This window comes from Drosophila takahashii, chromosome 3R (genome assembly GCF_030179915.1).
Source record: "Drosophila takahashii strain IR98-3 E-12201 chromosome 3R, DtakHiC1v2, whole genome shotgun sequence".
Taxonomy (NCBI): Eukaryota; Metazoa; Arthropoda; class Insecta; order Diptera; family Drosophilidae; genus Drosophila; species Drosophila takahashii.
Window position 1 is genome coordinate 39,420,494 of NC_091681.1, and position 26,442 is coordinate 39,446,935.

Below are 26,442 nucleotides of genomic sequence, written 5' to 3' on the forward strand. Positions count from 1 at the left end.
ATGGCAAAAGACATGGAGTCTCTTCACTGCCAACGGTTGCCATCGAAGTGCGGCGAAAATTTCCAAGTGTTGACACTTTTTCTTCTGCCATCCGCAGCTGCGTGGTGTCGTGGGGAAATGAAAACCGACAACGATTATGCAACGGCGCTTTCCATCTCCTTGCGGGGCACCGAGCTCCCACTTACCAGCCCCATTTCCCATTTTCCCGCACAGTGGATGTGATGAAGCGGTGGCAGTGGCAGTGGAATATTGTTTTAAAAATGGCACCAACCGAGATGGCAACTGTGTAAGCGTGCACCTGTGATTGAAAGCGCAAACGAAATCGAAATGACACCCCCAACCGCAACTCGAATGGCAATCGATACGGAAGTGCAGCTGTGGTTCTGCTTTCGACTTATTATTTTTGGCCATTTCCACAGGGGAGGGATCCCGGGTAACGGAGGATGGTAACAATAACGTGCCACAAACCTACTGCTAAATTTAACCGAATACATTGGAAAAAAAGGCTAGCAGCGTGTCTTTATTATTGGGCATTTTAAAAGTAGTTATTTATAATAAAGAAAATATTAATTGGAATTTAAGAATATTAAGCATACACTGGTAAAAAAAAAATGGTAAATGTCACTATTTTACCATTGTTTCAATTATTTTTCCCAGCGAAATAGATCCTAACATGAAAATAGTAAAATCGCATATGGCGCATAGTTAATAATGTTTTAAATATTTTTATAGTAAATTCAAAGATTTTTGTATTTGATTTGACTCTTTTTTTTACCCAGAATCTTAGAATTATAATTTACAAATTTGTTTTTTTTTTCGCATGAGCGCCTAAAATATTTACCTTAATTAAGAGAATTGAGTTATTTATTGTCATTACAATCAAAAATATTATTGTGAACTTAAAGAGCATTCTGCCTCGATAGGAAATAATATGGGCATGGCTCAGGGGTCAAGGGCTAGGTTCTGATACTATTTTGTGCTCGGGAGTACCAGGTTCAAGTCCCGCTGACACCACAACTTATTTTTTTTTTTTTGTAATTAGTATTCTTTAAACTTTTTAATACAATATTGCTTTAAGAAATGTTAAGGAAATGTAAAATATGCTTCTTAAAAACTTTTTACTCACTCTGCCTGAGACGGCTTTCGAACCGGGGTCCTCTCGCATCAGAGGTAGATGCCTTACCCATTGATCCATCGCACCATGTTACGCGCGAGTGGATAAGTTCAATTTAAATGTAAAGTTAACACGATCCATAACACATATAACTTTTTAAAACTAAAAATGCGACTTTTCACTTATACATTTTATGAAAATTTAATTTAATATTATTTGAATCTTGCCTTTCAAAATAATTGTGTCAAATAAACTTTTTATTCAAAATAAATCTTTTATATTTCGGATAAGCTGCAAAAGTATTTAATCGGATCATAAAAATACATTGATTATACTATGTATATATCTAACTATTTATAATTATAAAAACTACTATTGCGACTTTGGGTTTCAACATCAGTATTATCGTTTCAAATATAATTCCCTTCGATTTAATTATTTTTATATTTGAACGAAGGTTTAAATATGCTTTTTATTAAAATCAATGATTTATTTATTTGATTTAACTATGAAAAGTAGTAAATGAAATCAACTAAAAAAATATTTGATTTTACTATGCGTTTTTTTTTACCAGTGTACTAGGTTCGGCAACGAAAATAAATATAAATACTCAACATATTTAAAAAAGAAAAAAAAAACTTTGAAGACATTGTTTGTAAAATAATTCATTTTTAAAATGTCCTTGAGGTTTTCTTTTTCCGTGTAGCCACTTAATTTTTGACTGACATTTTCCGTCGAGTGTAGGGTATTTTCCACAAAGTGCTGGCAGCGGACCAGCCAAAGTCAAGGTCGGACCACGGGCAACTTTGGCAGCTGTTTGCGTGCGGTTGCATTTGAGTCGGAGGCCGTTGTTTTATTGCATTGTCATGTGGCAGCAGCAATTGAATATACTGTTGCAGCTGGAAAACATGCAACATTTTGTGGTCAAGCGCACGACACGTGCTCACATTTGTTTCCCATGTTGTTCATGTTCGCCAGCGGTCCAACGGGGCGGATGGGTGATCTGTTCAGGCCGCGTTCTGACAAATTGCCGACAGAAATTTCCGCTGGATATTTCCCTAATGGTAATTCTTCCATAAAGCTGTCAGACTCCTGACACTCTGCGTTCACTCATTGACTGACACTTTGCTCTTGATTTGAAAATATTCGGCCAATTGCCAAACATTTGTGTGTACCTTTTGTGGCCGCTAGTCATTGGAGTTTTTCCACGTATTAAAAGAGCGTCTGTTTTATTTACGCAAAGTTCACAGTCGAAAATCGGATTGTTGTTGTGCTGTTTCTTTTTTTTTTGGGTATTTCCAATTGACGCTGCGTTTTGTTTATGTTCATGCTGTTGGTTTGGGATTTTTTATTTTTTCGTCTTATTTTAGTATGCTAGAAATACCAGTGCGGCGGGGATTTTTGGAATAACGAGTTTACAAATACTCTTATTTTATGTTTTTTTGGTACATAATTGTTATTTATTATTAAATATTTTGTTTCTACCAATCCAAACTCCAAATATCCAGTAAATCTTTTCTTTTTCAATCAAAATGTTTGTTAATTTTTTTGAATGTGTATAATTTTAAATAGTTCGCTGTTTGAATTATTCAATGACTCGTCTACTAGCTAAAGAGTATGAAAACTATGAAAAAAATATTGTAGTGCTCTGAATGGACAACATTTGGAAGACCGCTCTGATGGGAATTGCTACTACAGTGGGTCTATGGAATAAATTTTGATTTAAAATTTATATTTCAAATTTTTTTGTGTATTTAGTGTTTCTTATGTTAGCTATTAAACCAAATTGAGTGAGAGTATATCGTTCCAGGTTTTTAGGTTTTATTCAAATTTTAAACTCTCTCATCCTAGTCCCACAGTAATTTGCCCTCTAGGTCAAAGCACCGCATGCATTCAGAGCTGAAAAAAGCGGAAAATGGAAACAATAATCCAGCAATAACAATAATTTCTTGTGTTGAATTAATAAATGTGTATAATAAGCCCGTTGGCAGCAGCAACAAAAGCTGGCTCATAATAAATTTGTGATTCCATTTATTTGTAGTGGCATATCTCATGATTAAATAATTTAGATTTCCATACTGCCATTGTGGGTTTCCCAGCCAAACTGGCTGCGATTGCATCGGCCTTTGGCTTTTTGGAAACGCCAAATGCGTGTAGTGGGTGTGGATTTTGGTCTAAGCCAAATTGGCTTTACTTCGATCGCTTAAAGTAACAAAGCGATAGCCTCTTTGGACGGAAAAGAAATAAAAATTCGACGGGCTGTAAATCGTTCACCGAGTTGTCGATGGCAACTTAGTTTTGTTTGTTTCTCGCTCCCCCGGCGAGAAAAGTTTAAACAATTGGCGATTTTTGCACAGGCAAAAGAAGAAAAGAAAGCAAAAAAGAAAAGAGCAAGAACAGCTAACGAATCCCAAACAAATAATCATGCCAAATGGGACCAAACTAAACGCAAGTGTAGACTTCCACTTCCGGCGGCGATGCACTGCCCATTGAGGGTCACTCAGCGGCGACCTTTGCCCTTTGCCAGGTCAACTGTCGCCAAAACGGGTTGGTTGGTTGGCTGGGCTGGTTCGCGTGGGTGGGACAGGATCTCGAACTCACGTTCGCAATTGAAAATAGATTTTAATTACGTCCAGAACCCAAATAAATTTCAGTTAAACAAATTGGCTTGCGATTACCTTTTTATAGGCTAACCAACGTCCGGTGGTTGAACAGCGAAAAAAATGCAACCCAAAACGGATGTCGTTTAATATTTATATGGATAAAAAATTATCTGCTATTTAGATTAATTACGTTAAAATACAGAGAAAGTAAACTTTTTTGTTAAATATTTGCAAATATTTAATACATTAATATTTTTTTTTTTTAATATGAAGAGACATTTTAGAGAATATTCCTGAGCTGTTTATATGGAATTAGACATCAAATATTTTGAATATTTTTAAATACTTTTATTTGTTTTAGTTTTATTTTATTTTATTCTGTAAATATTTAGTTGATCTTATTTTTCCAGTGCATGAGCAAATTCTTTGGGAGATGATCTAACCGGGCAGGGTTCACTGCACTTGACGATGCATCTCGGCCCTGTCTTTCGCTTGGCCCTTAAACTCAAGTGCCTTTCGTGCTTGACGTCTGGCAGATGTCTCTATCGTCATCAGTGGGTTGAACTTTGGCCAATTGCTACTGCTGAGTGGGGATGATGACTGCTGGTTTTGTTTGCTCAGCTTTGAATGGGCTCGGCGACCAGGTGTCTCGCTCTTGACCACATTGGACTCTGCCCGGCTCCAAGCGATGGAGACCGATAGTTAATTGTTTATAGCGGTGTCTTTTTTCCGTCGTCAAGCGTTTAATGTGGTCCCGACTGCCTCTGGCTTTAGAAAAAAACCCAAAAATTGTCTACTCATTTGGCGATCTAAAACTGGGTAAAGGGCAAGCCGCAGATAAATTTTGTACATCATTTGACATTTTGATATTAATGGCTGCGCTTTTCGTAACGACCGTAAAGGATGATTCTGTTGGGCATTTAGCGTCGTTAATATTGAGGTAATTGTGGCAGTTAAAACAATCATAACTCACGGCGTATGAGTAATAGACGTGCCAGACTCATTGAAAAACAATTTCACATTAATGTTTTGAATGATTTGTGGGCTCGCCGGGGGTATTAATGAATAACTTTCCTTTCGCGGCGCCCGTTTTCCGCTCTTTTTTAATGTATTTCGAAATTGCCTTTACAATTCTTGCCTTTCTTCGGACCATTTTACCTTTTTTTCCAGATGTGACGCAATGTTTTGCTTCCGCATTTTGCTCATTGCAATGCAAAAGAGGTGCCGATGCCACATCTCCATTGCAGCCGGCCGCAAATGAAAATAAAGGAGAAGAGTTCAATGCGAACAATAGAGACCGGCACACGAATGCTGTGCAGAATGCCAAGGCGCCCTAAAAACCACTTCCGCTGTTACTGCTGCACGTAATGCTCTGATCCATTTCCGAATCGGGGAAGTCGGCGAGTCGGGGAATCAGGGATGGGGATGCCAATAAACGCGACAACTGATTGGCATTCCAAATGAGGCGACGCGCGTGCTGGGAGCATTGAGCCCTTTTCGGCCACGGGCCCCTCTATAAATGCCAATATCATTTGATTTTACAAATCCCACGGAAAGTGGAAGTGTACGTATGGATTAACGCACTGTTTGCGAAATGAATGGCCATTGTTAGGCGTGTCTATTTATGCGGATTTGGGATTTCATTTCAATTTTCATGTCGCTGGTCACGCATCGGCTGTATTTGCAGGTCAATGAGCACAGTTCACGATTCTAAAGGGGTATACTACACTTGTGATAAGTTTAAAGTAACTTAGATATTTTTTAAACCATTTTTTGGACTTAAAAATAACAAAAAATATTATTTAAAATTTCTAATGGATTTTATGGCTGTAAAGAAATCTGTATATCATTTTACATTAATTTTCCAAAATTTATTAATGAAATTTAATATTCTGTTTCCCTTTAATTTTTAAGGAGTTACTAAAAACATTTAAAACCATTTTAGTTCAGGAAGTGTATACAAAAACCTACTTGAACCGGAGTTTATGAAGCTTTTTAAACATTGCCATTTCGGGGGCAGGTTATGTGCGGTTTTTAATTATTTAAAATGCTAATTTATTTTCGATTCAGAGCCACAATAACTGATTGTGTTTCTTTATGTATTCGGTTAAGAAACAGCAATAAGTCGAAACATGTTTGCTGCTCTTTAACGCCTGATCCATGCGCCGGCTATTTATCTCCGACCTGTCTTTATATTGAAGAAATTAGCCTATCGACAGGGCTGGAAGATTGTTTAGAAGCATTTAAATAAACATTATAGAATTCCGCCAAAAGTAGCTACAATACGCATAGGTTATATTATTTCATCATGACTTAGCGGGAAAATTACCAGACTAAATTAAGTGGAATATTCCCTTGGGGAATGGATTTCCATAAAAGCCAGCCAATTAAGATGAAACGAAGGAACAAACACTGGAAGGGCGATAAAGTGTTCAAGAGTTGGACACTTCTTCGAAGTTGTGAAATCGCGAGTTTTGGGCCTTTGTGTTTTGTGCGGCATCCCTCGTTGAAGGAAACATGTGTTTGCATAAAATAAAACCAAACGACATAATAAATATTTATGAAATCGAACGAGGGGGCAAAACTTGTATAATGAGATTTGCTAAAAATAAAGCCTCGAATCAAATTAAGCGTAAAGTCGAAATCCAGATAGTTCGATTGCCAGACAAGACGGCGACGCAAGTAGCCGACTTTGAAGTTTCTCAGTTTCGGTAACTGGTTATGCACAGAACTCTCAACCAGCTGAAGGCAAACTGGGACCACGGAAATTATTCATAAATGCCGTTAAAGTCCGAGAGTCTCGAAAAGCTGAGTCTCGGCTATTGCCAATCGATCTCGGGCTGATCGGCTGATCCACAATGGACGACTCTCCTCTTGCTCTGCTTAATTGCCCATTTCGTCAGCGACACGCCCAATGGCTATGATTAAATTATATGGCAGCCACGCAAATGGCAAACAAAAAGTGACAAAGTGCAGGCAAAAAAATTGTGCGACTGGCCCACAAAAGGCAAAAGCAAAATGTACACATCAAATCAAATTAAGCTTTGTGAAACGAAAAACGCCAGGCAGAAATGGTTACTTTTCTGCCTTATGTCATCCAAAATGAGCCGGAGTAAAGAGAAAATATTAAACAAAAAATCGAAACAATAATTAAAAATTTGTTGTGATTTTTAGATCTTTCTTGTTATATTCTTACTAACTTATTTTTAACTTTTGCAGCAGACACTGAAAAGCTTACTGAGTCAGGCAGCAAACACGAGTGACAGCAATTACAGCAACGAAAATTGAAAATGCATAAATGTCACGTCAATAAAAAATATTCTCAACAACTTGCTTCGGCCAACAAAACTGGGAATTACATAAGACCGGCTGAACGAATAGTGAAAGAAAAAATAAATTAGTGAGGGTAAAATAATTGAAGCATATTTAAATATTCTTGTAAATTTAATTTTAAAAATATTGTGATCTAAAATGCAGCTCAAAAATGCTCTTGAAATTTGTAACCTAACAGGCTTGGCCTTTTACAAAATCAGAAATTGTAGATGATTATTATGACTGAATTTATCAGTTTTTTAGACAAAATTTGTAGTTGCTCGCGAAAATGAACCGTTATTTTTGGCTTAGTATATTTATTTTAATATTAACAGAAGGCGGCATATCATTTAAACTAACCACACCGATGTTTCCATTAGAAAACATCCAGTGCGTCGATTGTGAAAAGGTCAACGAAAATTGCGAAATTGATGAGATTGGATTTCACTGCGAGAGTCCTGACGACGCAAATGCTATTGCATACAATGAATCCAAAATTTTGCCGGAACATTTGCTCAAATGTGTACCGAAGGGTCATTATTTCACCGAAATAAGTAAGTTAGCCACACAGTACTGGATTTTTGTATAAAAAAAAAATTATTTTTAGCCAGTGTCCACAAAACATGCTGCTTTTGGTCACCTGGGTTGGGATGCCAGGCTGTAACAAGTAATCACAAACAGCCGGAATGCTCTAAATGCGTTGTGGAGGTAACTTCCGGACAAGTATTTCCCGAGGGCTGCCCATGTAAATCTAAGAAATCTAGTCTGAAATCAAGTAACGGGCAAAAAAGCCTTTGGAATCGCCCCAGCCCCTTGCTTCTTATCATTGTGACGTTCTATTATTTTTTTAGCTCAAGACTCTGATAATCGTAACTTTTGTTCGATTAAGTTATACTATTATTTAGTTATGTCCAAAAATTCCAAGTAATAACAGTTTTCAGGAGATCAGCGTGTCTTTTACAAGCCCAAACGACTTTAAAATATTTTAAGGGAAGGGTTTCCTTCAATCAAAAACGAAAAGTTGTAATAGCCAATAAATTAGCCATTATTGCCACTTTTTAAGTTGTCTATTTTTCTTTTTGTTTGGGTCTAATTTTGTTTTCCTTATTTTTCTGCTTTCTTCCTGCTGGCAAATAGATAAGAAAAACTTTTCGGGTAATGAATTTATACTTTCTTGCGGTCGAAACAATTTCCGCTTGGCTAAGGTCAAAAGCCACGTGGGAAAAGCCACGAATTACATTTTTAAAGCCAGAGAAAGTCACGACTGAGGCATTAGAAAGTGTAAGAAGAGAACGGTTCTGGATTTAGAGTCATTAGCCGCTTAAAAATGTATAAATAGAGTGCATTCCCGCTTTCGGCATAGCTAATGGGGTAAAACAATACATTTCTCAGACATCGAAGCCATTCCAAAGCCGCGACTTTCTTGAGTCTTGAATCTTGAGTCTGTTCAAGCGACAGCTGGCAATTTAATGAAATTTATGCGACAACGTCTCAGTCGCAGTCTGTCGATTCGAGTTGATCGATTTGCGTCGCTGGCCGCTGATTGATTTTTCAGTCTTCGATTCGCTGGCAGTTTAATTGCTCGTCCGCGCCTGAACTTGGGGCATCCGAAACACACACACGCCCGTGGAAATTTTCGCACTTTATGCGAATATTTAAAGGGGGTCGCATGCAAAGCAATACAAACCGGCGCAATCGAATCAATCAAAACGAAGACCCAGCCAGCCAGGCGAGTCAGTCAGTCAATCGGCCAGTCGGCCATCCAGTCAAAGGTTCAAAGTATCGATTGAAGGCGAAATGCGAAATGCAGTCGGCCAGACGAACAATGAATGCAAAACTGTTCGGCACTCGCCGCCATTGACAATGGCATTGACGCAACAGAAACTCTGTTGTTTTATTTTCGTTGTGATTTTTTTTAGTGCATAACGGAAATGCCGTTGTTCTACTAATTCTGCACTGCCCAGCTGATACAGTGGCCCTCGTAAATGGGTTACGGACAGTGTTTTAGTATTTAAGAAAATGTTAAATTAATAATTAGGTTTAGTTGCTAAATTAATGTCGTACTACTAAATAAAGCCTCTAATGGATTTACCTTGTCTAATTGAAATAACTTATAAAATATACAAATAATAAACTAAAAACAAACCTTAAATTTCTTTTGTATTTCCAAAATTTGTATTTTCTTTTTAAATGTTAAAATTTGTATTATCAATTTAATTACTCATTATTATTAGCTAAAAAGGCTTTCAAATGTGTCAAGTGAAATAAGTTTTTAAATTAAATAATTAATATTGTCGGCTACCTATCGAGGTATTACTGTACGCCCAGTGTCTTTCTGCTTTCACGTGCTGACAGAATGATTTCGTAATAGCGCTCTAAGCATACGCACAGCTATCGAGTGCGAGCAAAGTGTAAAGTGTAAAAAGTGTATGGTGTAAATCCGAGAATGTGGTAGCCGGCTTTCAGCGCTCTCGGTGCGAATTGAATCCAATTGAAATGTGGACATCCAGCTCAATTGCCGGCCGTGTGGGTGCAGTTTAGCCGAAGGATGAGTCGGCTTTCACTTGCCCGGTTCTCGAACTTCTCCATTTGAAATTAACAATTTACCTAATCCGGCAGCCAAGGCGGAAACCTTTTCAAATTGCTTTCTCAGCCGGTTAAATATCTACGAAAAAGTTTCCCAATGCCAAGCCGTTCGCCCCTTTTCTCCATTCCACCGACGAAATTCCACTCATCAAAAGGACTTGAGCCCCGTAAAGTGCCTTTAAAACTGCGCATTTGAAATTGACGTCAGAGCCCTAAGCCTTATCCTTCAAGCCGACTCAGCCGCCCCTTCTGCCACTCCTCGAGCACTTTCAACAATTTCAATTAATTTCGAAAATCAACTGAGCGCAAGTCATATTTCCCAGTCCGGCAGCCTCACTTCACTCGCGCTGGAAATGCAGTAGCCGGAAAAAAGCGTTGAAAACTCAACAGTTTCCCACAGTTTTGTTCCATTTTTGCAATCTGTAATGGAAAATCTAAATGGTGAAAACCTTTTGTGCGCTGCGTCGCAATGCGAGAAACTTTAATTGCACGACTGCCACAAGCTTTCCACCGCCCACTTTGTCGTCCTTGGAGGAGCAGGGTTAATTATGCCAAATTATTTTGTCAGCTTCACGTGGCACGAGGGGAATTTGCCGCTGACAAAAGGACATTAGCTGGCTTTGTAGCTCTCTGCCTGTGAAATCAGAACTTCCTTTGGCCGCCGGCTTTGTCCTTGATCCTGCCGCCGCTCAGCAGTTGAGCTCTCATCCTGATGTATACGCAATGTCGGCGACTTAAGGTCGGCGGATTGCGTATACGCCATGTGGGTCAATGAATTAGCGCCGCCTGTTGTCGTAAAAATGGCTTTTTTATTCCTTTATTTATTTGTTTTTATGTTCTGTTTTTGTTAGGCTTTACAGTTGTTAAACTGCAAATGACGTAGTCAGCGATTTGATAAGGTTTATTTATAGCACAAGGAAACTATGTACCATGCAATAAAAAATAAAATAAAATGTATATCTGATATTTTAAATTTATCATTCAAGTGACCCAATTGTGTAATAATAGACTAAATTCTGGGAATCTTCTGCTTTATCAACTAATTTATCATATTCATTTCCCAATGTACTTAATTTAGTCTGGGTCTTCAATGAATGGGCATTTCCCCAAGATAAGATATTTAATTGAGTCAACATTGTCATTCATGGCAAAGTAAATATAAAAATAGGAATTCAAGAATTCCGCACTGATTAATTTACTCTACTTGTCAGCCGGCGACTTTCTCCGAGTGATAAATTTCTGATTTAATTTAGTTTGCTCTGCGAAGTGCCAGGGATTCCCCTGCCAGCTGCTAAAAGGCTTTGCATGTTCCATTTTCCAGCTGGCAGCGAAAGGGATGATTAAGAATATATAAACTATATTAAGTTCCCTCTCATTACACATTCGCGGCAGCAAAACGTTTGCTCTGCGGCTCTGCCCATTTGAATTAAATGGTACTCATTGCACTTGCTCATTAGAAAATATTTGCACATATAATTACTTGCATTTTCCGTGCCCCCTGACGAGTCTTCCGATATCTTCCCACGAACACAGGCACAGGCGTATTATGCAAGCTCACAGCTCAACTCACGCGATGTCGCGGGCTCAAATCAAATCAACGCAACGCGTCGCAGATTGCATTTCAAAGGCATTTTAATTGCACGTGAGTGAAAGGCTGGAAAGACGGGTGGGGGAGAATGTCAAGGCGTTGGGAAAGTTCTATGATGCAATGGCAGAGTGAAAGTCGGAGGCAATGGAACTTCCAAAGTCTCATTAGTTCGTTCACCTGAATCTCTGCACCCCACGGACTTGCTCAGTTTGATTCGATTTAAACAGCAGCCGGCGGCTACTTTGCGGCTCCATTTTTGTACGAGTACACAGAAAAAATTACCAAAAATTTTTAAACAAAAATAAAAATTGGTAATTTTTAATTTTTTTAATAACTAAAAAAAATGAAGAAGTTTTAAAAAATAAAAAATTGGTTTAAATATTTGGTCAGTATTTATATAAATATCAAAAATACCTTAAAAAATGTACTTAGATATTATAAAAAAAATGTTTTTAATAATTAAAAAATGGTTTTTAATATATATTTTTTTCTGTGCACATACCGTGCACGAGCATCGCGTAATATTCGCAGTAATTTGCCCCCTTTAGAACTTCGAGCCCCGCTGGCGATTTATTTGTTCTGTCGATTATGGCAGCGAAATCGTGCAAATAAGATAAATGGAATTGTCAAAATTGTTGTGATTGCCTCATTGTCATGTTACTGTCAGCACTGTGTTTTTCAACTCCTTAAAGAGCGCACAGAAAAATGCTGCCATTAATTAAGAGTTCCGAGATCAGTAAGTTATTCATGCTGATATTCAACTGAAACCGACTCATTTTCCCCCAGCCCAAAATCAATTTCCGGTCCAGATGGAAAAGTTTGCTCTCGTCTTCTTGTTGCATACATTTTAAATTACACCAGCAATAGTTTTAGATGTGTAACTCGATTGAAAAGTAAGTTGAATAAAGTACAACAAGTTTCAAAAGTTTTACAAGCTATTTGGCAGTTACAAATTTACAAAATCTTTAAGTAATAAATATATTTTATAAGATTTTAAAATTTCAATGCAGTTTGTGAGGCATTAGGCGCTTAAAACGGAAGGTTTACTTTTATTAGCTCTTAAAATTGGCCATTTTAGTTTATTATCGATTTTTAAATTGCAATAAATTAGTGGAAATTACGGGTTATTTCCGGTTACCTTTCTTACACTTACCAAAATAGGTATAAACATTTTTTTTTAAATTTAAGTTATAATTCTTAAAAATATTGTTTGAACTAAGAAAGTAGTACCTTAAGTTAAAATTCTTAAAAATATTGTTTGACCTAGGAAAGTAGTACCTTCAGCAAAAGTGTGTATTAAACTATAAATAAATTGGAAATTAAAAATGATTTTAAAAAATATTGCATTTTAAAATGGATTTAAAATTTGTTTTCAAATTTGAATAGTTTAAGAATCCACGGCTCTTAGATATGCCATTTGAGTTTGAAATACTTTCGTACCGCCAGACAGCGAGTGGGCCCAAATGGATGAGCAGCGGGAGGGGGGGGTACCCCATAGCCAAGCAATTTGTGTCGTTTTTGCCGTCTCATTTGGCACACGGCCAGTGCAGTTGGCCAAAATGCAATCGAGTGCACGCCCGTCTGCCGGCCTGCGATTTCGTTTCCAACCGACTCCGCACATCTATCCCGAACCCCTCTCCCCGTCACAACTATAAATTACATTCCATTAAAAAATCATGCCGCGGCGCACAAATCAACATCAACTCAATGAACATAAATTGCCAAGACGAGCTGCTGGGATTGCAGGGGATGGAAAATGGCGAAGGGAAAAGGGGCGGTGGACAATGGCTGGGCGGCGCTAACGGATCGATCGGCCTTCACATTGGCCGCCATGACGACGTCGACGACGGCGACAACGCACATGGCCCAAAATGCACACAAACACGGCCAAAAAGCGAGTGGGATTTAGAGAAGTGACAGGACTTTGTACTGACCAGCCAAGTGGTCTACAATGGGACAGGCTAAGGAGTTTTAAGATTGGTTTTAACAGGTAACGTAATTAAATCGGAGATTATGAGTGGGAAGTGGGTTAACTTCCGTTTCACCCTTATATCATCAAATTTTTTTAATTTTTCAAGTAAAAATCCTGGCACATAAATTTTAAATGAAATCAAAAATAAGTAGTTCAAACTCAATAAATAATTAAACATTTTATAATTTTAAGAAATGTTTTTAATGGATATGTACAATATATATTATTGTTTAACCTTTTTTTATCCACCTGACTTTCGAGTTCAAAAGTGAGTTATTATTCAATCATTATGTTTCATTATCATCCATAAATATGTGTTTCCTTCGCTTCCTATAAATCACGCAGATAGGGCTCCTATCTTAATTGATCCTTTCCACCGTGCGGTCAGCGTAATGCATTTGGGAGTAGTCCGACGTGGATTCCGGTGCCTTGGAGGTTTGGCTTTGATGGTGAACGGTGGACGGTGGGCATTGGGCTGACTGTCCGGTGGATCCAGTGCTCGTTTTGAGCTATTTCTGCTGCGTTGGCGTGTTGGTGTCACGCATTTGGTTTTGTTATTGGGCCCCCGAGTGATGTTTGCAGCTAATTAGAAACGGCTCACACACCCTCACATTTGGCTGGTTGGCCAGCAAAAGCAAAAGCAATCTGCAATTACAGTTGGCTGGGCAGAGGCAGGTCCTCGTGGGAACGGAAGGTCCTGGTCGGCGGATGTCGACATGTCTCAGGACATGTGCGAAATGACTGCCAATCGATTCGGCTTTCGGCTTTCCGAACGGAACGGCACAGGCATGTAATTAATGGAGCGTGGCTTAAATTATGCAAAGCTCAATCAACTGCATTTCGCAGACCTGCAAATCCCCTCTACTTCACTGCCAGATCTTTGGGCCACCTCCACGTCTCTCACGGTGTGTCAATTTCCGCCCGAACACGTTGTGTGCCACCATCCACATCCACCGTCCACATTCGCATTCACATCCACTTCCTTCTCGGCGCCACATGACGTGCCGTTGATATTTATGTCGTCGCCATTGTCGTCTCGATTCTCGGAGCCCCAGTCCCCTTCCTCAGGATTCAGGACGCAGGACACAGGACTCGATTCTCCTTTGAGCGTAATCAGCAACGTGCCAGGGTAAGGTAAAATCACAATTGCACCGCAGGAAGCCGAAGGATACAATGAATGTTCAATGCACTGAAAGTCTTGCCTACACAGAAACTGTTGAATAAATAATAAATAATTTAAAAGAAAGTAGATTTCAATTTCAGGATAAAATTCTAACTAAAATACCAGGCTTTCGATAAAATATTATTTTTAATTTTTAAAACCCATACCTTATTTATTTTACTTAATAATAGCACTTCTTTTGACCCATAAATCTAGACTCATAAATTCTACAGCCCAGTTTCCCTTAGTGTTTGGGGTGTCAGGAAGGTGGCGAAAGGCTGCGAGCCAAAGAGAATCCAGTTTAGTAACGTTGCAGGACGAGATCCTGCCGGCAACGTGATGATGTTTACATCCTATGCAAATACAATTAATTCCACTTTTGTGGACAATCTTTGTGCCAGCAGGTCGGTGGGAGTACCAGAGTGTGAGCGTGACATAGGAAATGTTGACACTGCCACGGGCATTGTGGATCAGGATGCCAAATGCCAGCACCTTTGTTGGATTTTCCTGCCGGTCTCCCCCTTTGTGGCAGTTAACCCCGAGAACTGGGCGGTACATTTCCGGCACAGTTTCAGAGCCACTGCACCCGCACAAACATTTCAAAATTTCCTTATTGTCTTCAATCGAAGACAACCAATGACGCAATGGTGTAAACAATACGTTCATCCCAGCGTTATAAATATTGGCATTCCTATCTTTCACCGAAAAACAATCGTAATTAAATTGACCATAATCGAACAATCAATTTTGCACTGAGGAAAAATCAACTGAATAAAAATGCAATGAGAAAATAATGAAATATAATAGTATTTTAAAAATGTACGCATAAACTTCTCCATGTATAAATAAGATCAAACCTTTTATAAAACAAAGGAGCTGTAAATATTAAAACTAAATATACAATATATTTTTTCTGTGTACTTGTATTCAACTCTCCGGTTTTAAAAAACGCCCGCGTCATCTTATCATCGAGTCTCTCTGTCTGGGCCATTGTGCATTTGATTTGGGTGCGATTAAACGAACTTTGCACTCCGCGAATGCCACAAATTGAATTGGAAAGGGATCACGGTGCAGATTACGTCGCTTGTTGCACGCCGTGCTTACATTTGCATTAGTAATGGAGGAAATTGTAAATTTAAATTACGCGAAACGCTCGAAATGTGGGATACAGATTCTGCGTTGACCTTAAGGTTTACCGTCCCCTACTTTTGACAATAAAAAATGCTCAAGGCAATGCTAAATTTGATTTTGAATAAAATGTTTATAAAGTTTTTAAAATGATTTTAGAATAAATATTATAAAGTACAGAAAAAGGAAAAATATATGGAAAATATAAAAAGCCATTGCCATTTTTAATCTAAAACTAATAAAAATTAATTTATTTATGATTTAAAAGCACCGAATAATCTTTATTTAAAATACTTTATAAAAAGACCATATACGTTTTACTATTTAGTATCTCTGACTTAAGCACTCAATGCTTTTTAAACTGTAACTTACGCCTCAGGATATGCAAAGCTATTTGAAAAAAGACAATAAAAGTATAACCAACTCTTGTTTTTTTGCTCTTTAGGTTCTTTATTGAAAGATGTTAGCTCAACACCCTTTTTGCAGAGGTTACTTTTTTTTGTTGTGTTTTATTTCTTGTATATTGGTTGTACAGCTGGTTGTTGTTGCTGTTTCGTGGTGGTGACTTTTCATTTTTATTTCACAATAAACTATTTTAAGCTTAATCCTTCCAGTTAGTATAATATATCCTTCGTTTGTGTCTGTAATATTTTCACATTGCACTTCAAACAAGTATGCGATTAACAACGATATGCAGAATTTGCAACTTGAATAACATATAAATTAAAACGTGTTTGATAAATATGTGTGTTAGCCATATTTCAGTATGTGAATATGTACTGTGATAATGACGTTGCTGCAACTTGTTACTTTCTATCGATTTTGGATAGAGGATCTCAGATGGAATTGAACAATCGTGTAACAAGCACTGTGCCCCTGCACAGTTTGACAGCCAATGGACGCTGAAGTTCAGCTTAAAATATTTTCTTTTTTTTTTAGTTTTTTGTAACAACATATTGTTTTTAAACAGTGTATATATAAGTATATATGGTTAATTGAGTTGTTTTGGGGGCTTTTCGGGTTTATTGTAATGTGTTTGTTTATTTGCGTCATTTGTTTCACTTATACTTATCGATCATAAATATAAAGTTTAATAATAATAATAATGGTAAAACATTGGTTTTCATAGAGGATCTTTTTATAAAATATTAAAAAATTTCATAAAACGTTGGGCGATTTCAATGTCTCAAGACTTTTACATTTTTCGATGTTGCTGATAGTGGATTGCTGTTGTTTTCACTATAAAATGTGTTTTTAACTTAACGATTTACGACATATTTAGCTTGTTCACATTGAAATCTTTCATAATCATAGTAATAATAAAATAGAAATTTCATAACTTCAACAATAATAGGTTCATGTGCTTAAAACTAAAGATAAAATTGCTTCTCCATCAAACATAATCATTCCTTTCTTCTTCTGCACTCATCATTTAGTTGTTCTCTAAAATATTTTTAGCATATAATTAAATTGAAAGATTTTGACGTACTACATATATATAACATGTTTTGAAATTGTTATCCTTCTTTGTTTTTTTTTTTTGGTTTTTTTTAATGCTTGCTTTGCTTAGCTCTCGAGACTAAGACAAAAAAATAAAGAAAACTGCCAAACGTTTCCAGCAATCTGCTTCGTAGTTAGTTGTATGTAGTTGCGTTTCTGCTTGTTTGTGTGTAGACAAGGTCCTGCCAAACGCCTTAGTAGGCGTGGTTGGCCACGAACAGGGATCCGGATCCGGCACCAGCGCTTCCGGCAACGTACTTGCCCTGAGCAGCATCACCGTTGGCCTGCGAGGGTAGAGGAAAATCGGGGAAAATTGGTTAATTTAGATTCGGGGAAATATCCTGGCAAATACTAGTCCTAATTACAAACGCTTGCTCTTAATTATTACTTAGTTATAACTTCGGCGAGCCGCAGCAGAAAAGTTTTTCGCCCAGCTTGAAAAGTTTTCGCACTGATTTTTGCTGCACACCGAAAAACTTTTCCCAGCCACCTGCGGCAGTTTTATGGGAAACTTTTTACGCATCCAAGCGCAGGAATACATGTTACGTACAGCGCTAAAAAGTTTTGGAAAATTTCATTTTGCAAGTTCTTCTGCAGGAAAATTATGATTCGATTACATATAATAGCGCTGGGAATCGGTAGAGGGGCAGGCGTAAAGTTGACCATATTTTTCATTGCACGGGCGCTTTTGTTTACCATATAATTTCAGCTCAACTGTCGGCTACAGACATTCGAAACTTTAACTAATAAACACTGGAAAGTTAGCGAGGGCCTTTCAAAAAGTTTTCTTATCATAAATAAAGTTATACTAAGCGTTCTAGGTACAAAACCTTTTGGATTGTTAAAGTAAACGATTAAACTTTGGCGATCTAAAAATTAAACAAACTTATAAAATATAATATATAAAAACACTTAAAATAAATAGTAAACTAAATAAAATAAAATCAAGGTTCACAAATCAGGTATCAAAATAAAATGTATAATTTATTTCAGTTGTCAGTTTATCATAAAAGTTTATGTGGTAAAAAGTATACGATAGGCTAAAAGGAATATATTTGCAGTTCCGTTGTTGGAGGAATGTCTCAGTCCAGCTTTTGGGCCTTGGTCAGTATCTTTTGCGTTATGCAGCTGGCTTTAGCTTCGGCTTGGGATAAAGCATGGCTCGAATCTGACTCGGGATTAGTGCGTGGCATTTATGGAGGACTTGGTACTTGGTACTTAGTACTTGTGCTGGGCAACAAAGAGGTTGGCATTGCCGGCAAACGACGGAATGGAGCCGGGCACATATTTGCCCTGGCAGGCCTGGGAATTGGCCTGTGGAAGCGGGAGGAGAGCGGGATTGTGGTTGGGATTAATCAGATTTGGGGTTTTCGAGGATTAGGTAAGATTAGGTATAGAGCAAGCGAAGCATGAGTGAAGTGAGAGCGGTATGTTAAATGCGATAGTGAGTTCAAAGCTAGTCCAGTTATTTAATTTACCCAAATTAAAGCTCGTTCTTTGGCATTTTAATCTTGATTGCTTTTTGTTTAATACTTGTGGTCGTCCACATGCAAAGTCTCGTCACTATCGAACCCTTTAACAGATCCAGGCTCATAACAACCAAGAGCAGCCTGTGTATTTGCCTAATTATGAGGGGTTAGGTGATAATAAAATAATGAAATTATGGGTTAAAGCAGGAAAATATATATAAATGGTTATTTAGATTAAAAATTTGAAAAACTGAAATTTTCATGATGAATAAGTTAGATTGTAAAATGAGTAAGAGCTCGATAAGGAGTTAATCAATTAAGCATCGTAAAAAGATTAGAGATAAATTTCAATGGAAAAGAATTTGAAAGAGATTAAGCTTTGATAATGATATCGATAGATGGTTCAGGTAAGGAATACTTTTAGGGTTAGGTTTTGGTAATGGGATCGATGGTTGGGATAGCAGTTTATACAGCCTTAATATTAATATTCCTTTAACCAATAAACCCCGGCCATACATTCCTTTCGAAGCATAAGAAACTTCACCACTTAAATGACTAACTATTACCAAATTCTATATAGAAAGCACTATCCAAAGACTCACCTTAGCACGCTTAAGCAGCTCGTTCTGGCCGGCGGCGATGTTCTCCTTCTTGCCACCCCAGGCACGCAGGACGGAGGCCTGGAGGGCACGGCCGTAGGAGAAGGTCAGGGCCCATGGGCGGAGCAGGGGCACCTGGTTGATGGCGCTCAGGTTGACGGTGGCCTCCTCCTCGGACTGACCTCCGGACAGGAAGGTAATGCCTGCGGGGGAAAATCGATTAGAAAGTGTTTGCATAGGAGGATATAGGGGAAAATTAATTTCAGTCTAGAAGAGGTGTCAAAATAATCTTTAGAAATAAATCTATATAAATTACTAATATAATAATGACTTAGCATTCACCTATAAATCAGTTTCCTTATATAAGGTAAACTCTAAAAAATTCTTACAAAATCTACTAATCTCCAAAGACTATAAAGACACCTTTTCCCCACCCAAAACCAGGATCAGGACTCACCGGTGACGGCGGCGGGGACGGTGCGGCGCAGGGCCTGCACGGTGGCCAGGGCGATCTCCTCGGGGGTGTTCTTCTTGGCCGACTGACCGGCGGTGACCATGTTGGGCTTCAGCAGAGTGCCCTCCAGGTAGACGTGGTGGTCGCTCAGCGCCTTGTAGACGGCGGCCAGCACGGTCTCGGTGACCTTCTGGGTGCGGTCCAGATCGTGGTCGCCATCGGGCAGGATCTCGGGCTCCACAATGGGCACGATGCGCTGCGACTGGCAGATGGAGGCGTAGCGGGCCAGAACGTTGGCGTTCTCGAGGATCGACTGGTAGGACGGGGTGTTCTTGCCGATCTTCAGCACGCAACGCCACTTGGCGAAGTCGCAGCCGTCCTTCTTGTACTGGGCGCAACGGGCGGCCAGGTCATCGAGGCCCTGGGTGGTCACCTCATCCTCGGAGCCGAACAGTGGCACGACACCCTTGTCGACCTTGATGCCCAGAATGATGCCCTTCTTCTTCAGGATGTCGGCGAAGGGGACGCCGGCGTCGTCCTTCTGGTAGAGGGTCTCGTGGAACAGGATCACGCCGGAGATGTTCTCGGCCAGCTTGGGGTCGGTGCTGAACAACAGCTGACGGTAGGCACGGCGGTTGTCCTCGGTGTTCTCCACGCCGATGTCCTGCAGACGCTTGCCCATGGTGGGGCCCGACTCGTCGGCGGCGAGGATTCCCTTGCCGGGGGCCACGATCTTCTGGGCGATGGTCCTCAGCTCATCCTGCAGCTCCTTGCTGGGGTAGTTGAAGTAGGTGGTCATTTTTGAGATTCGAGTGTAGTTCTGCAGGACGCGAATCCATTTTCCAATCGCCAAAGGTGGATTTTTGGTGGAAGAATAAGAAGAGTGGAAATTGCTTGTTAGTAATTTGACTAGGGGATATGAAAGCGGCTTTGAAAGTAAAAATCCATTGCTTAAACGAAGAATTTTGAAGCTTTTTTAGGGAAGAGGAAACTAGGAATTTTGGGAGAACTTTCTAAAAAGTATCTAAACAGTTTGACGGGCCAAGACTAATAACCCAAAGGCTTGTATGTTTTTTGAAGGAAAATTTATAGATAACACTGGCTAATGGGGCAGCTATTAATCAGAGGATTACCTTTTGATATTGACCCACTTTTTATTATTATTTTATAATTATTTGTCAACAAATAATTTTCCTCAATTAAAAAATTCCTATTAAAATTTAATGAAAAAATAATTTTTTTCATTCATATGATATCATATCACATTGTTGTTCCGAAAGGTAATAGTCTAGAAGAGCGGCCTGAGCACCAAAAACCGCGAAAAAATTACCCTCGATGGACCGCGATTTCTTAGGAATTTACGTGCAGAAGATTATTTGCGGAAATGCATGGTTCTCTTGTAATTGAATTTCAAAGTTGCGTGTTTTGCTATAAAAACAAAGTAGGATTTTGAGGTGTTTTGTGTCATTTTGCTATAAAAACAATGAGCATTTTCTATGAATTTATGGGTTTGCTATAAAAAACAAGTAGGCTTTTGTTGCTTAATCAGAAATTGCACTTTTGATTTTTGTTTACTATGGATTCCTGCAACGGGTGCACTATTTCTTATAAAGACGTTCTTGCCATGGACGAAGAAGAAGTGTTTTCATTTCTGCAGAGACATGGAGTTGTTCTAAAGAGCAAGGACTGTCCCAACTGCAGTAATCCCGCAACATTGTCTTTCAATGCGAAGAGACCGATTAGTACGCCATTTTGGAGGTGCCGCAGGATGATAAGTAATCATCAACAGAAACGGAAATTAAGAAAAGTTCAATGCTCCTTTAAGGTAACAATTGTTTAATTTGAACAAAATATTGCTTTAAATTATATTTGTAAGGAATCCGCCATCAAACGGACATTCTTCAGCAAGTCCCACGTTGGCATTGAACAGGCCTGTAATTTTGTGGCTTGGGAGATGAAGGGTTCAACAATCTCATTCCTTCGGGAAGAACTAGGCTGGTCCCAACAGACGGTGGTTGACTGGAGTAATTTTCTTCGGGAAATTTATCTTAGCTGGACGAAGAAGAACGCAAAACAAATAATAGGTGGAGACGGTTTAACCGTCGAAATTGACGAAACCAAAATTGGCCGGCGCAAGTATAATTGCGGTCGCGTGGTGGATGGCCAGTGGGTTTTCGGAGGAATTTGCAGAGAAACCGGTGACTTTTTTTTGGTGCCTGTGGAGGACCGTAGCCAGGAAACACTCCTTCCAATTATAGAGGCCAACATCGCCAATGGAACCAGAATTATATCCGACTGCTGGAAGTCATACAATGGTTTAAAGGATGCGAACTACTCTCACATGATCGTTCATCACTCAGTAAACTTCGTCGACCCTGAAACGGGAGCCAATACACAGCGAATAGAGAGACTATTGCGTGATCTAAAGGAGAACATTCCCCACTATGGCCGGAAAACGGAGCACTACCAAGGGTACATAGCGCGATTCACTTTTTTGAAAAGGCACCCAAACCACACCTCAAGATTCCATGCAATTTTCTCAGCAATGGGCGAATTGTTTAATCCTGAACGCGATGTTAGTATTTAAAAAGAGATGGGAAATGCTAAAAAAGCGCCGGAGGCAAAAAAAATAAAAAAAAAAATCGCGCGATTTTTTTTTTAATTTTTTTGCTTCCGGCGCTTTTTTAGCATTTCCCATTTTTTAAATCCACCGATACGGGCAATGAAAAGGAATAGGCTTAATCTGTACCACTAACCAGCATTTTTTATAAATAAATATTTACTGTCCAATCATTAACCATAGTTTAATATAGCATTTTATTTACTATTACAAATGAGTTACAAGTATAAGGAGGTACTGAACTAAAAACTCTCGTAATTGGCTTTGATAAAGACTAAGGTTGATCCTCCTCGGATTGCGATTTCTTAAGATTCATCTTAAAAATGTATATGTTGGTCATCCATGGTCGCCCAAGCTCTTAAGGAATCACGGTCCATCGAGGATATTAATGCGCGGTTGTGGGGTCTGGCCTGCTATAAAAACAATTTCACATTTTTGTCGAATTTTTTCGAACGCTTATTATTTTGACAACAAACGGAAAGCCCATATGTTTTTTATAGCAAAATGACATAAAACACCTCAAAATCCTAGAAAATCCTACTTTGTTTTTATAGCAAAACACGCAACTTTGAAATGCAATTACAAGAGAACCATGCATTTCCGCAAATAATCTTCTGCACGTAAATTCCTAAGAAATCGCGGTCCATCGAGGGTAATTTTTTCGCGGTTTTTGGTGCTCAGGCCGCTCTTCTAGACTATTACCTTCCGAAATTATATCATCACATGTTCAGTGTCAGGTCAATGTCACTCGTATTTTTCCCAATTTAAAAATTTTTTCCATTGAAGATAATAAATGTTTTGCATGTTAGTGTTTTTCACAGCTGATTTGATAGCGAAGAGCGAGGAATTGAACCAGATTAAAGGCGCATGCACCGAAAACGTGCTTTTCTCTATATCTATTGCCCTCTCTCTCACTTTTCCTGTCCTCCCACTATCAACATTTCCATACAAAATGTTTCCTTTTTAATAGACTACCACAGCCTTCAATAAAACTTATTTGTTTTCAAAGAAAATCCTTTTAAGTTTTTTTCTAAAAAAATATTTCACTTCACTGTTTTTAGTTTGCTAATTTCTGAATTTCTTTAAATTGTTTCAACTATTTGCTAAAACCGAATTACTGATTAAACTTAAGAGCACTTGGGAAAAAGCGAACCAACCTCGACGATGAATTTTTAGTAACTGAGCAAAGTCACGGAAACCTCGGAAATAATTCCCTCTGATGTAATCAAAGTCATGGAGTCTTCCCTCTCGCTCTCACCGCATGTGCCTCTCTCTTTCACACCCGCATAATGTGTGACGTGGAAACTTTCACTTTTATTATCGCTGCCACAGCGCTGCCTCAGTCGACGCCCCCGGCGGCAGCGACGTCAGCGGAGGGCGCATGAATTTCTGTTTGACATTGAACAAGGTCAAGCAACAATGTTGCAATGGCTGTGAGCAACACATGTTGCCAGCGAAATTTTGTTGCCTTACGAAACGCGAATAGAAATTGTTGAAAACCGAAAGTCGTGTGGCGCGTGTGAAAGATAGAGATAGCTATAGCCAGTGCGAATGAGAGCGAGGACTATCTAGCAATATGTAGATACAAATGCGAAATATTCTGCGATGACTAAAACTCGGGTTTTACTTGTTTGACATTGACAGTGAGCCAAGGACTGGAATGGCATAAATGTCAGGCTATAGATTAGACCACCGCAACTTATCACAAAATATATTGTTTACCGCATCACCTAGATTTCCCATGCCATATATTTAACACTTGGCATGCACGTGAAAAACTTGCGATTGAGATTGAATAGATATCTTTATAATAACCTGACAGATACTTATAAAATAATTTAAATTTGTGATTTTTTTTGTGTATAACTTTTTTTAAGCCTATATCAACAATTTATATTAGATATTATAAATATTATAGTAAATTTTTATATAATTTCATTCAAGATATTCGTAAAAATTTCTCAGAACGGCACTAAATCACTCAATTATTTTATATACACATTTTTATCTATAGGACAAGTTATCTATATCTATTTCGGCTTCACTCAGAGAGACAACACCCACCTACACTTGCCGGCAATCAATCGAAGACTAAAAAGTTTCGAAAACTAGGCGAAATATATACGATGAACAAAAAATAAAAAGTAAAGAGGAACGAAAAGCACAACAGGCAACGCATGACAACAAAAAACAATCAAAATAAATTTACGTTGCTATCAAGAAACCGTGTATAAAAATAAACCGACACATGTCAGTCTATATGTGTGGTTGTGTTTGTACAAAAACAAGCTGATAAAAAAATCGACCAACAAAATGTATAGAGAGTCGAATAAGTGTCATGGAATATGGTAGAAGTTGCTCCGGAAAGATGAACAAACAAGTTCGACTGGTAGCCGCATTTTGTATCTGCTATCAGTGGAAATTTTGAATAGAAACCGACCGAAAAAAACGAGCCCCCACTGGCGGTTCCAAAGGTTTCGCATTATCATAACGAGATTTTAGGTCCGGCCTCCTCGAAGGCAGACAGTGGGTCAAAAGAACATCTACATGGGGAGATAATACAAACTACTACTGAAGTAAAAACTACGAACTGACGTCAAGCGATTAACGGTAAACATGTGTGGTAAAACCTATTTTATATAAAAACAATTTTTGTGGCAGGGAACTTTGGATTGAGCACGTACTCCTCTTTTTCTATCTATACGCCCTTCTTATGTGACCCCAATAATTTAGCTTTGGTAACTGCTATACTATCGGGTCTATAAATCAGCGGTCGGCAGCGTCCTATTAAGTGAGCATAGGAAATTTTTCTGCTCATCTCAGTGCCTCTCACGTATACTGTAGAACAGCGGTCTGCGCACATACACTGTTAAGCTGACCCGTACAATTTACTCACACAAATATAAAACAAAATGTAATTGTATGAGTGTGCCGACCGCTGCTATAAATACAAGTTATGAGATATACCAATAAGTTCTTATCTAGTTCTATACGATAGTAAGCTTTATCGATCTATTACATCTCTGTGTTACGCAGTGAAATTGTTTTTTAATTTTTATAAAAACTTATAAACTGAATTATGAAACCCAGAGAGATTATCATGTAATTTACAAGTAGTAAAGAAGCTTTTGAAAATATATATGTGATGGTAATAGATTATTGTTTTTATGAAATATTGTTTTTGCGTATCCTTAACAGGTATCTGCTGTTGACCTTCAAAAGAAGTCCTTGCCACTCCAGAACTCGTTTTTCTGTACATCTGTAGGTTCCATTCAAAACAACCCCTAAACGTGTGCCTCTCTTTCTCTTTACTGAGTAAATCCCTCTTTGTGTGTATTTATTCCCCACCTATTCCGAATTGTATTACGTCTCTTGCTCATTCACTGAAAGGTAAATGAAAAGTGCAATGGATAAAGACGGATAAACTAAGGTGTAATAAGAAGAGAAGACGTCAACAAACCGAGGAATTTACGATGACGTTGGCTAATTGAATAGTTCTAGGAAAGATACGAAAATGTATGTATTTCCCGATGCATAGTACATACATTTAACATTTGCGCCAACTATTTATAAAGAAAAACCGCAGCGGCGACTACAAATTGCAGTTGAAACTTTGCCAATAAGCAAATGAACTCAATTGGAAGAGCGAGTGGGGATAGGATGAAAAATATTAAAAGAGAGAGAGCCGGTTGAGCCGGTAGAGAAAAAACTACTTTCGAGAGCTCAAAAGTCACCCGATAAGGTTTCTTATCGCCTGCAGTTCCCGTTGCCCCCACTCTTTTTTTTTACGGTGCATAGGTCAACAACACTCGGAAACCCCAAGGTTCTAGAACTTGTCATAAGAGTTTTGAGCACGAGGAAATAAATTCGAAACTACGCACTCACTCACACGCTTACAGATTCTGTAAATTTGGATTACGAAACAGCCCAGAGAAAAATGGGAACGATTACGCGACTTTTCAATTGCACTAACAGATCTTCGGGGCTTTTTTCTAGATATATAACTGAATTATTTTTTTCTCAGGGGGTTGTACTCTTTTTTCCACTTTATCACGCCCACTCACCGAACTGGAAACTGAATCTGGGATGTGGTGATTTAGCTGCTGGCTACTGGCTGGGTCCGCTGCTGCTGCTGCACTGGAGGAGAGCGGTTAACGCTTTTATTTTCAGCTCGAATCGAGTCGCTGCTGCCTCTGCCGATGGCTCTGCTACCGCTGACTGCGACTGCGACGGCGCCGTCAACGTGAAATTCCAAAGCGAAATAAGCGAGACATGGCGAGCGAGACCCCAAAAGGTTGTTTAGAGGTCGTCGCCGGCGGTGTTGGGCAACCGACT

General features: G+C 38.7%; 2 protein-coding genes and 1 long non-coding RNA gene across 8 annotated transcripts; 2 read left to right on the top strand and 1 right to left on the bottom strand.

Moving 5' to 3' along the window:
- Nucleotides 1-7,208: 7,208 nt before the first annotated feature.
- LOC108067068 (uncharacterized) lies at nt 7,209-8,091 on the top strand. Its single transcript, XR_011419082.1, has 2 exons — nt 7,209-7,583; nt 7,637-8,091. It is a non-coding gene; the product is annotated as an uncharacterized lncRNA (long non-coding RNA).
- Nucleotides 8,092-16,478: 8,387 nt separating this feature from the next.
- Nucleotides 16,479-26,416, bottom strand: Ald1 (fructose-bisphosphate aldolase). 6 transcript variants are annotated; one of them, XM_070216111.1, is made up of 5 exons: nt 26,172-26,416; nt 19,491-20,307; nt 19,037-19,236; nt 18,205-18,279; nt 16,479-17,249 (listed from the first exon to the last, which is right to left on the bottom strand). In XM_070216111.1, the coding sequence occupies exons 2-5, from the start codon at nt 20,284-20,286 to the stop codon at nt 17,160-17,162; spliced, it is 1,161 nt and encodes a 386-aa protein (XP_070072212.1). In that variant the 5' UTR covers nt 20,287-20,307; nt 26,172-26,416; the 3' UTR covers nt 16,479-17,159. The 6 variants fall into 6 exon arrangements, with proteins under 6 accessions (XP_070072212.1, XP_017011379.1, XP_070072211.1 ...); XM_070216108.1 differs by lacking the exon at nt 16,479-17,249 and adding an exon at nt 18,444-18,587 and having other exon boundaries at nt 17,924-18,279; nt 26,172-26,413; XM_070216109.1 differs by lacking the exons at nt 16,479-17,249; nt 26,172-26,416 and adding exons at nt 18,444-18,587; nt 24,172-24,190 and having other exon boundaries at nt 17,924-18,279.
- LOC138913443 (uncharacterized) lies at nt 20,836-22,098 on the top strand. Its single transcript, XM_070217198.1, has 2 exons — nt 20,836-21,312; nt 21,364-22,098. Exons 1-2 carry the CDS (start codon nt 21,064-21,066, stop codon nt 22,072-22,074), a joined length of 960 nt encoding a protein of 319 aa, XP_070073299.1. The 5' UTR covers nt 20,836-21,063; the 3' UTR covers nt 22,075-22,098.
- Nucleotides 26,417-26,442: the final 26 nt, after the last annotated feature.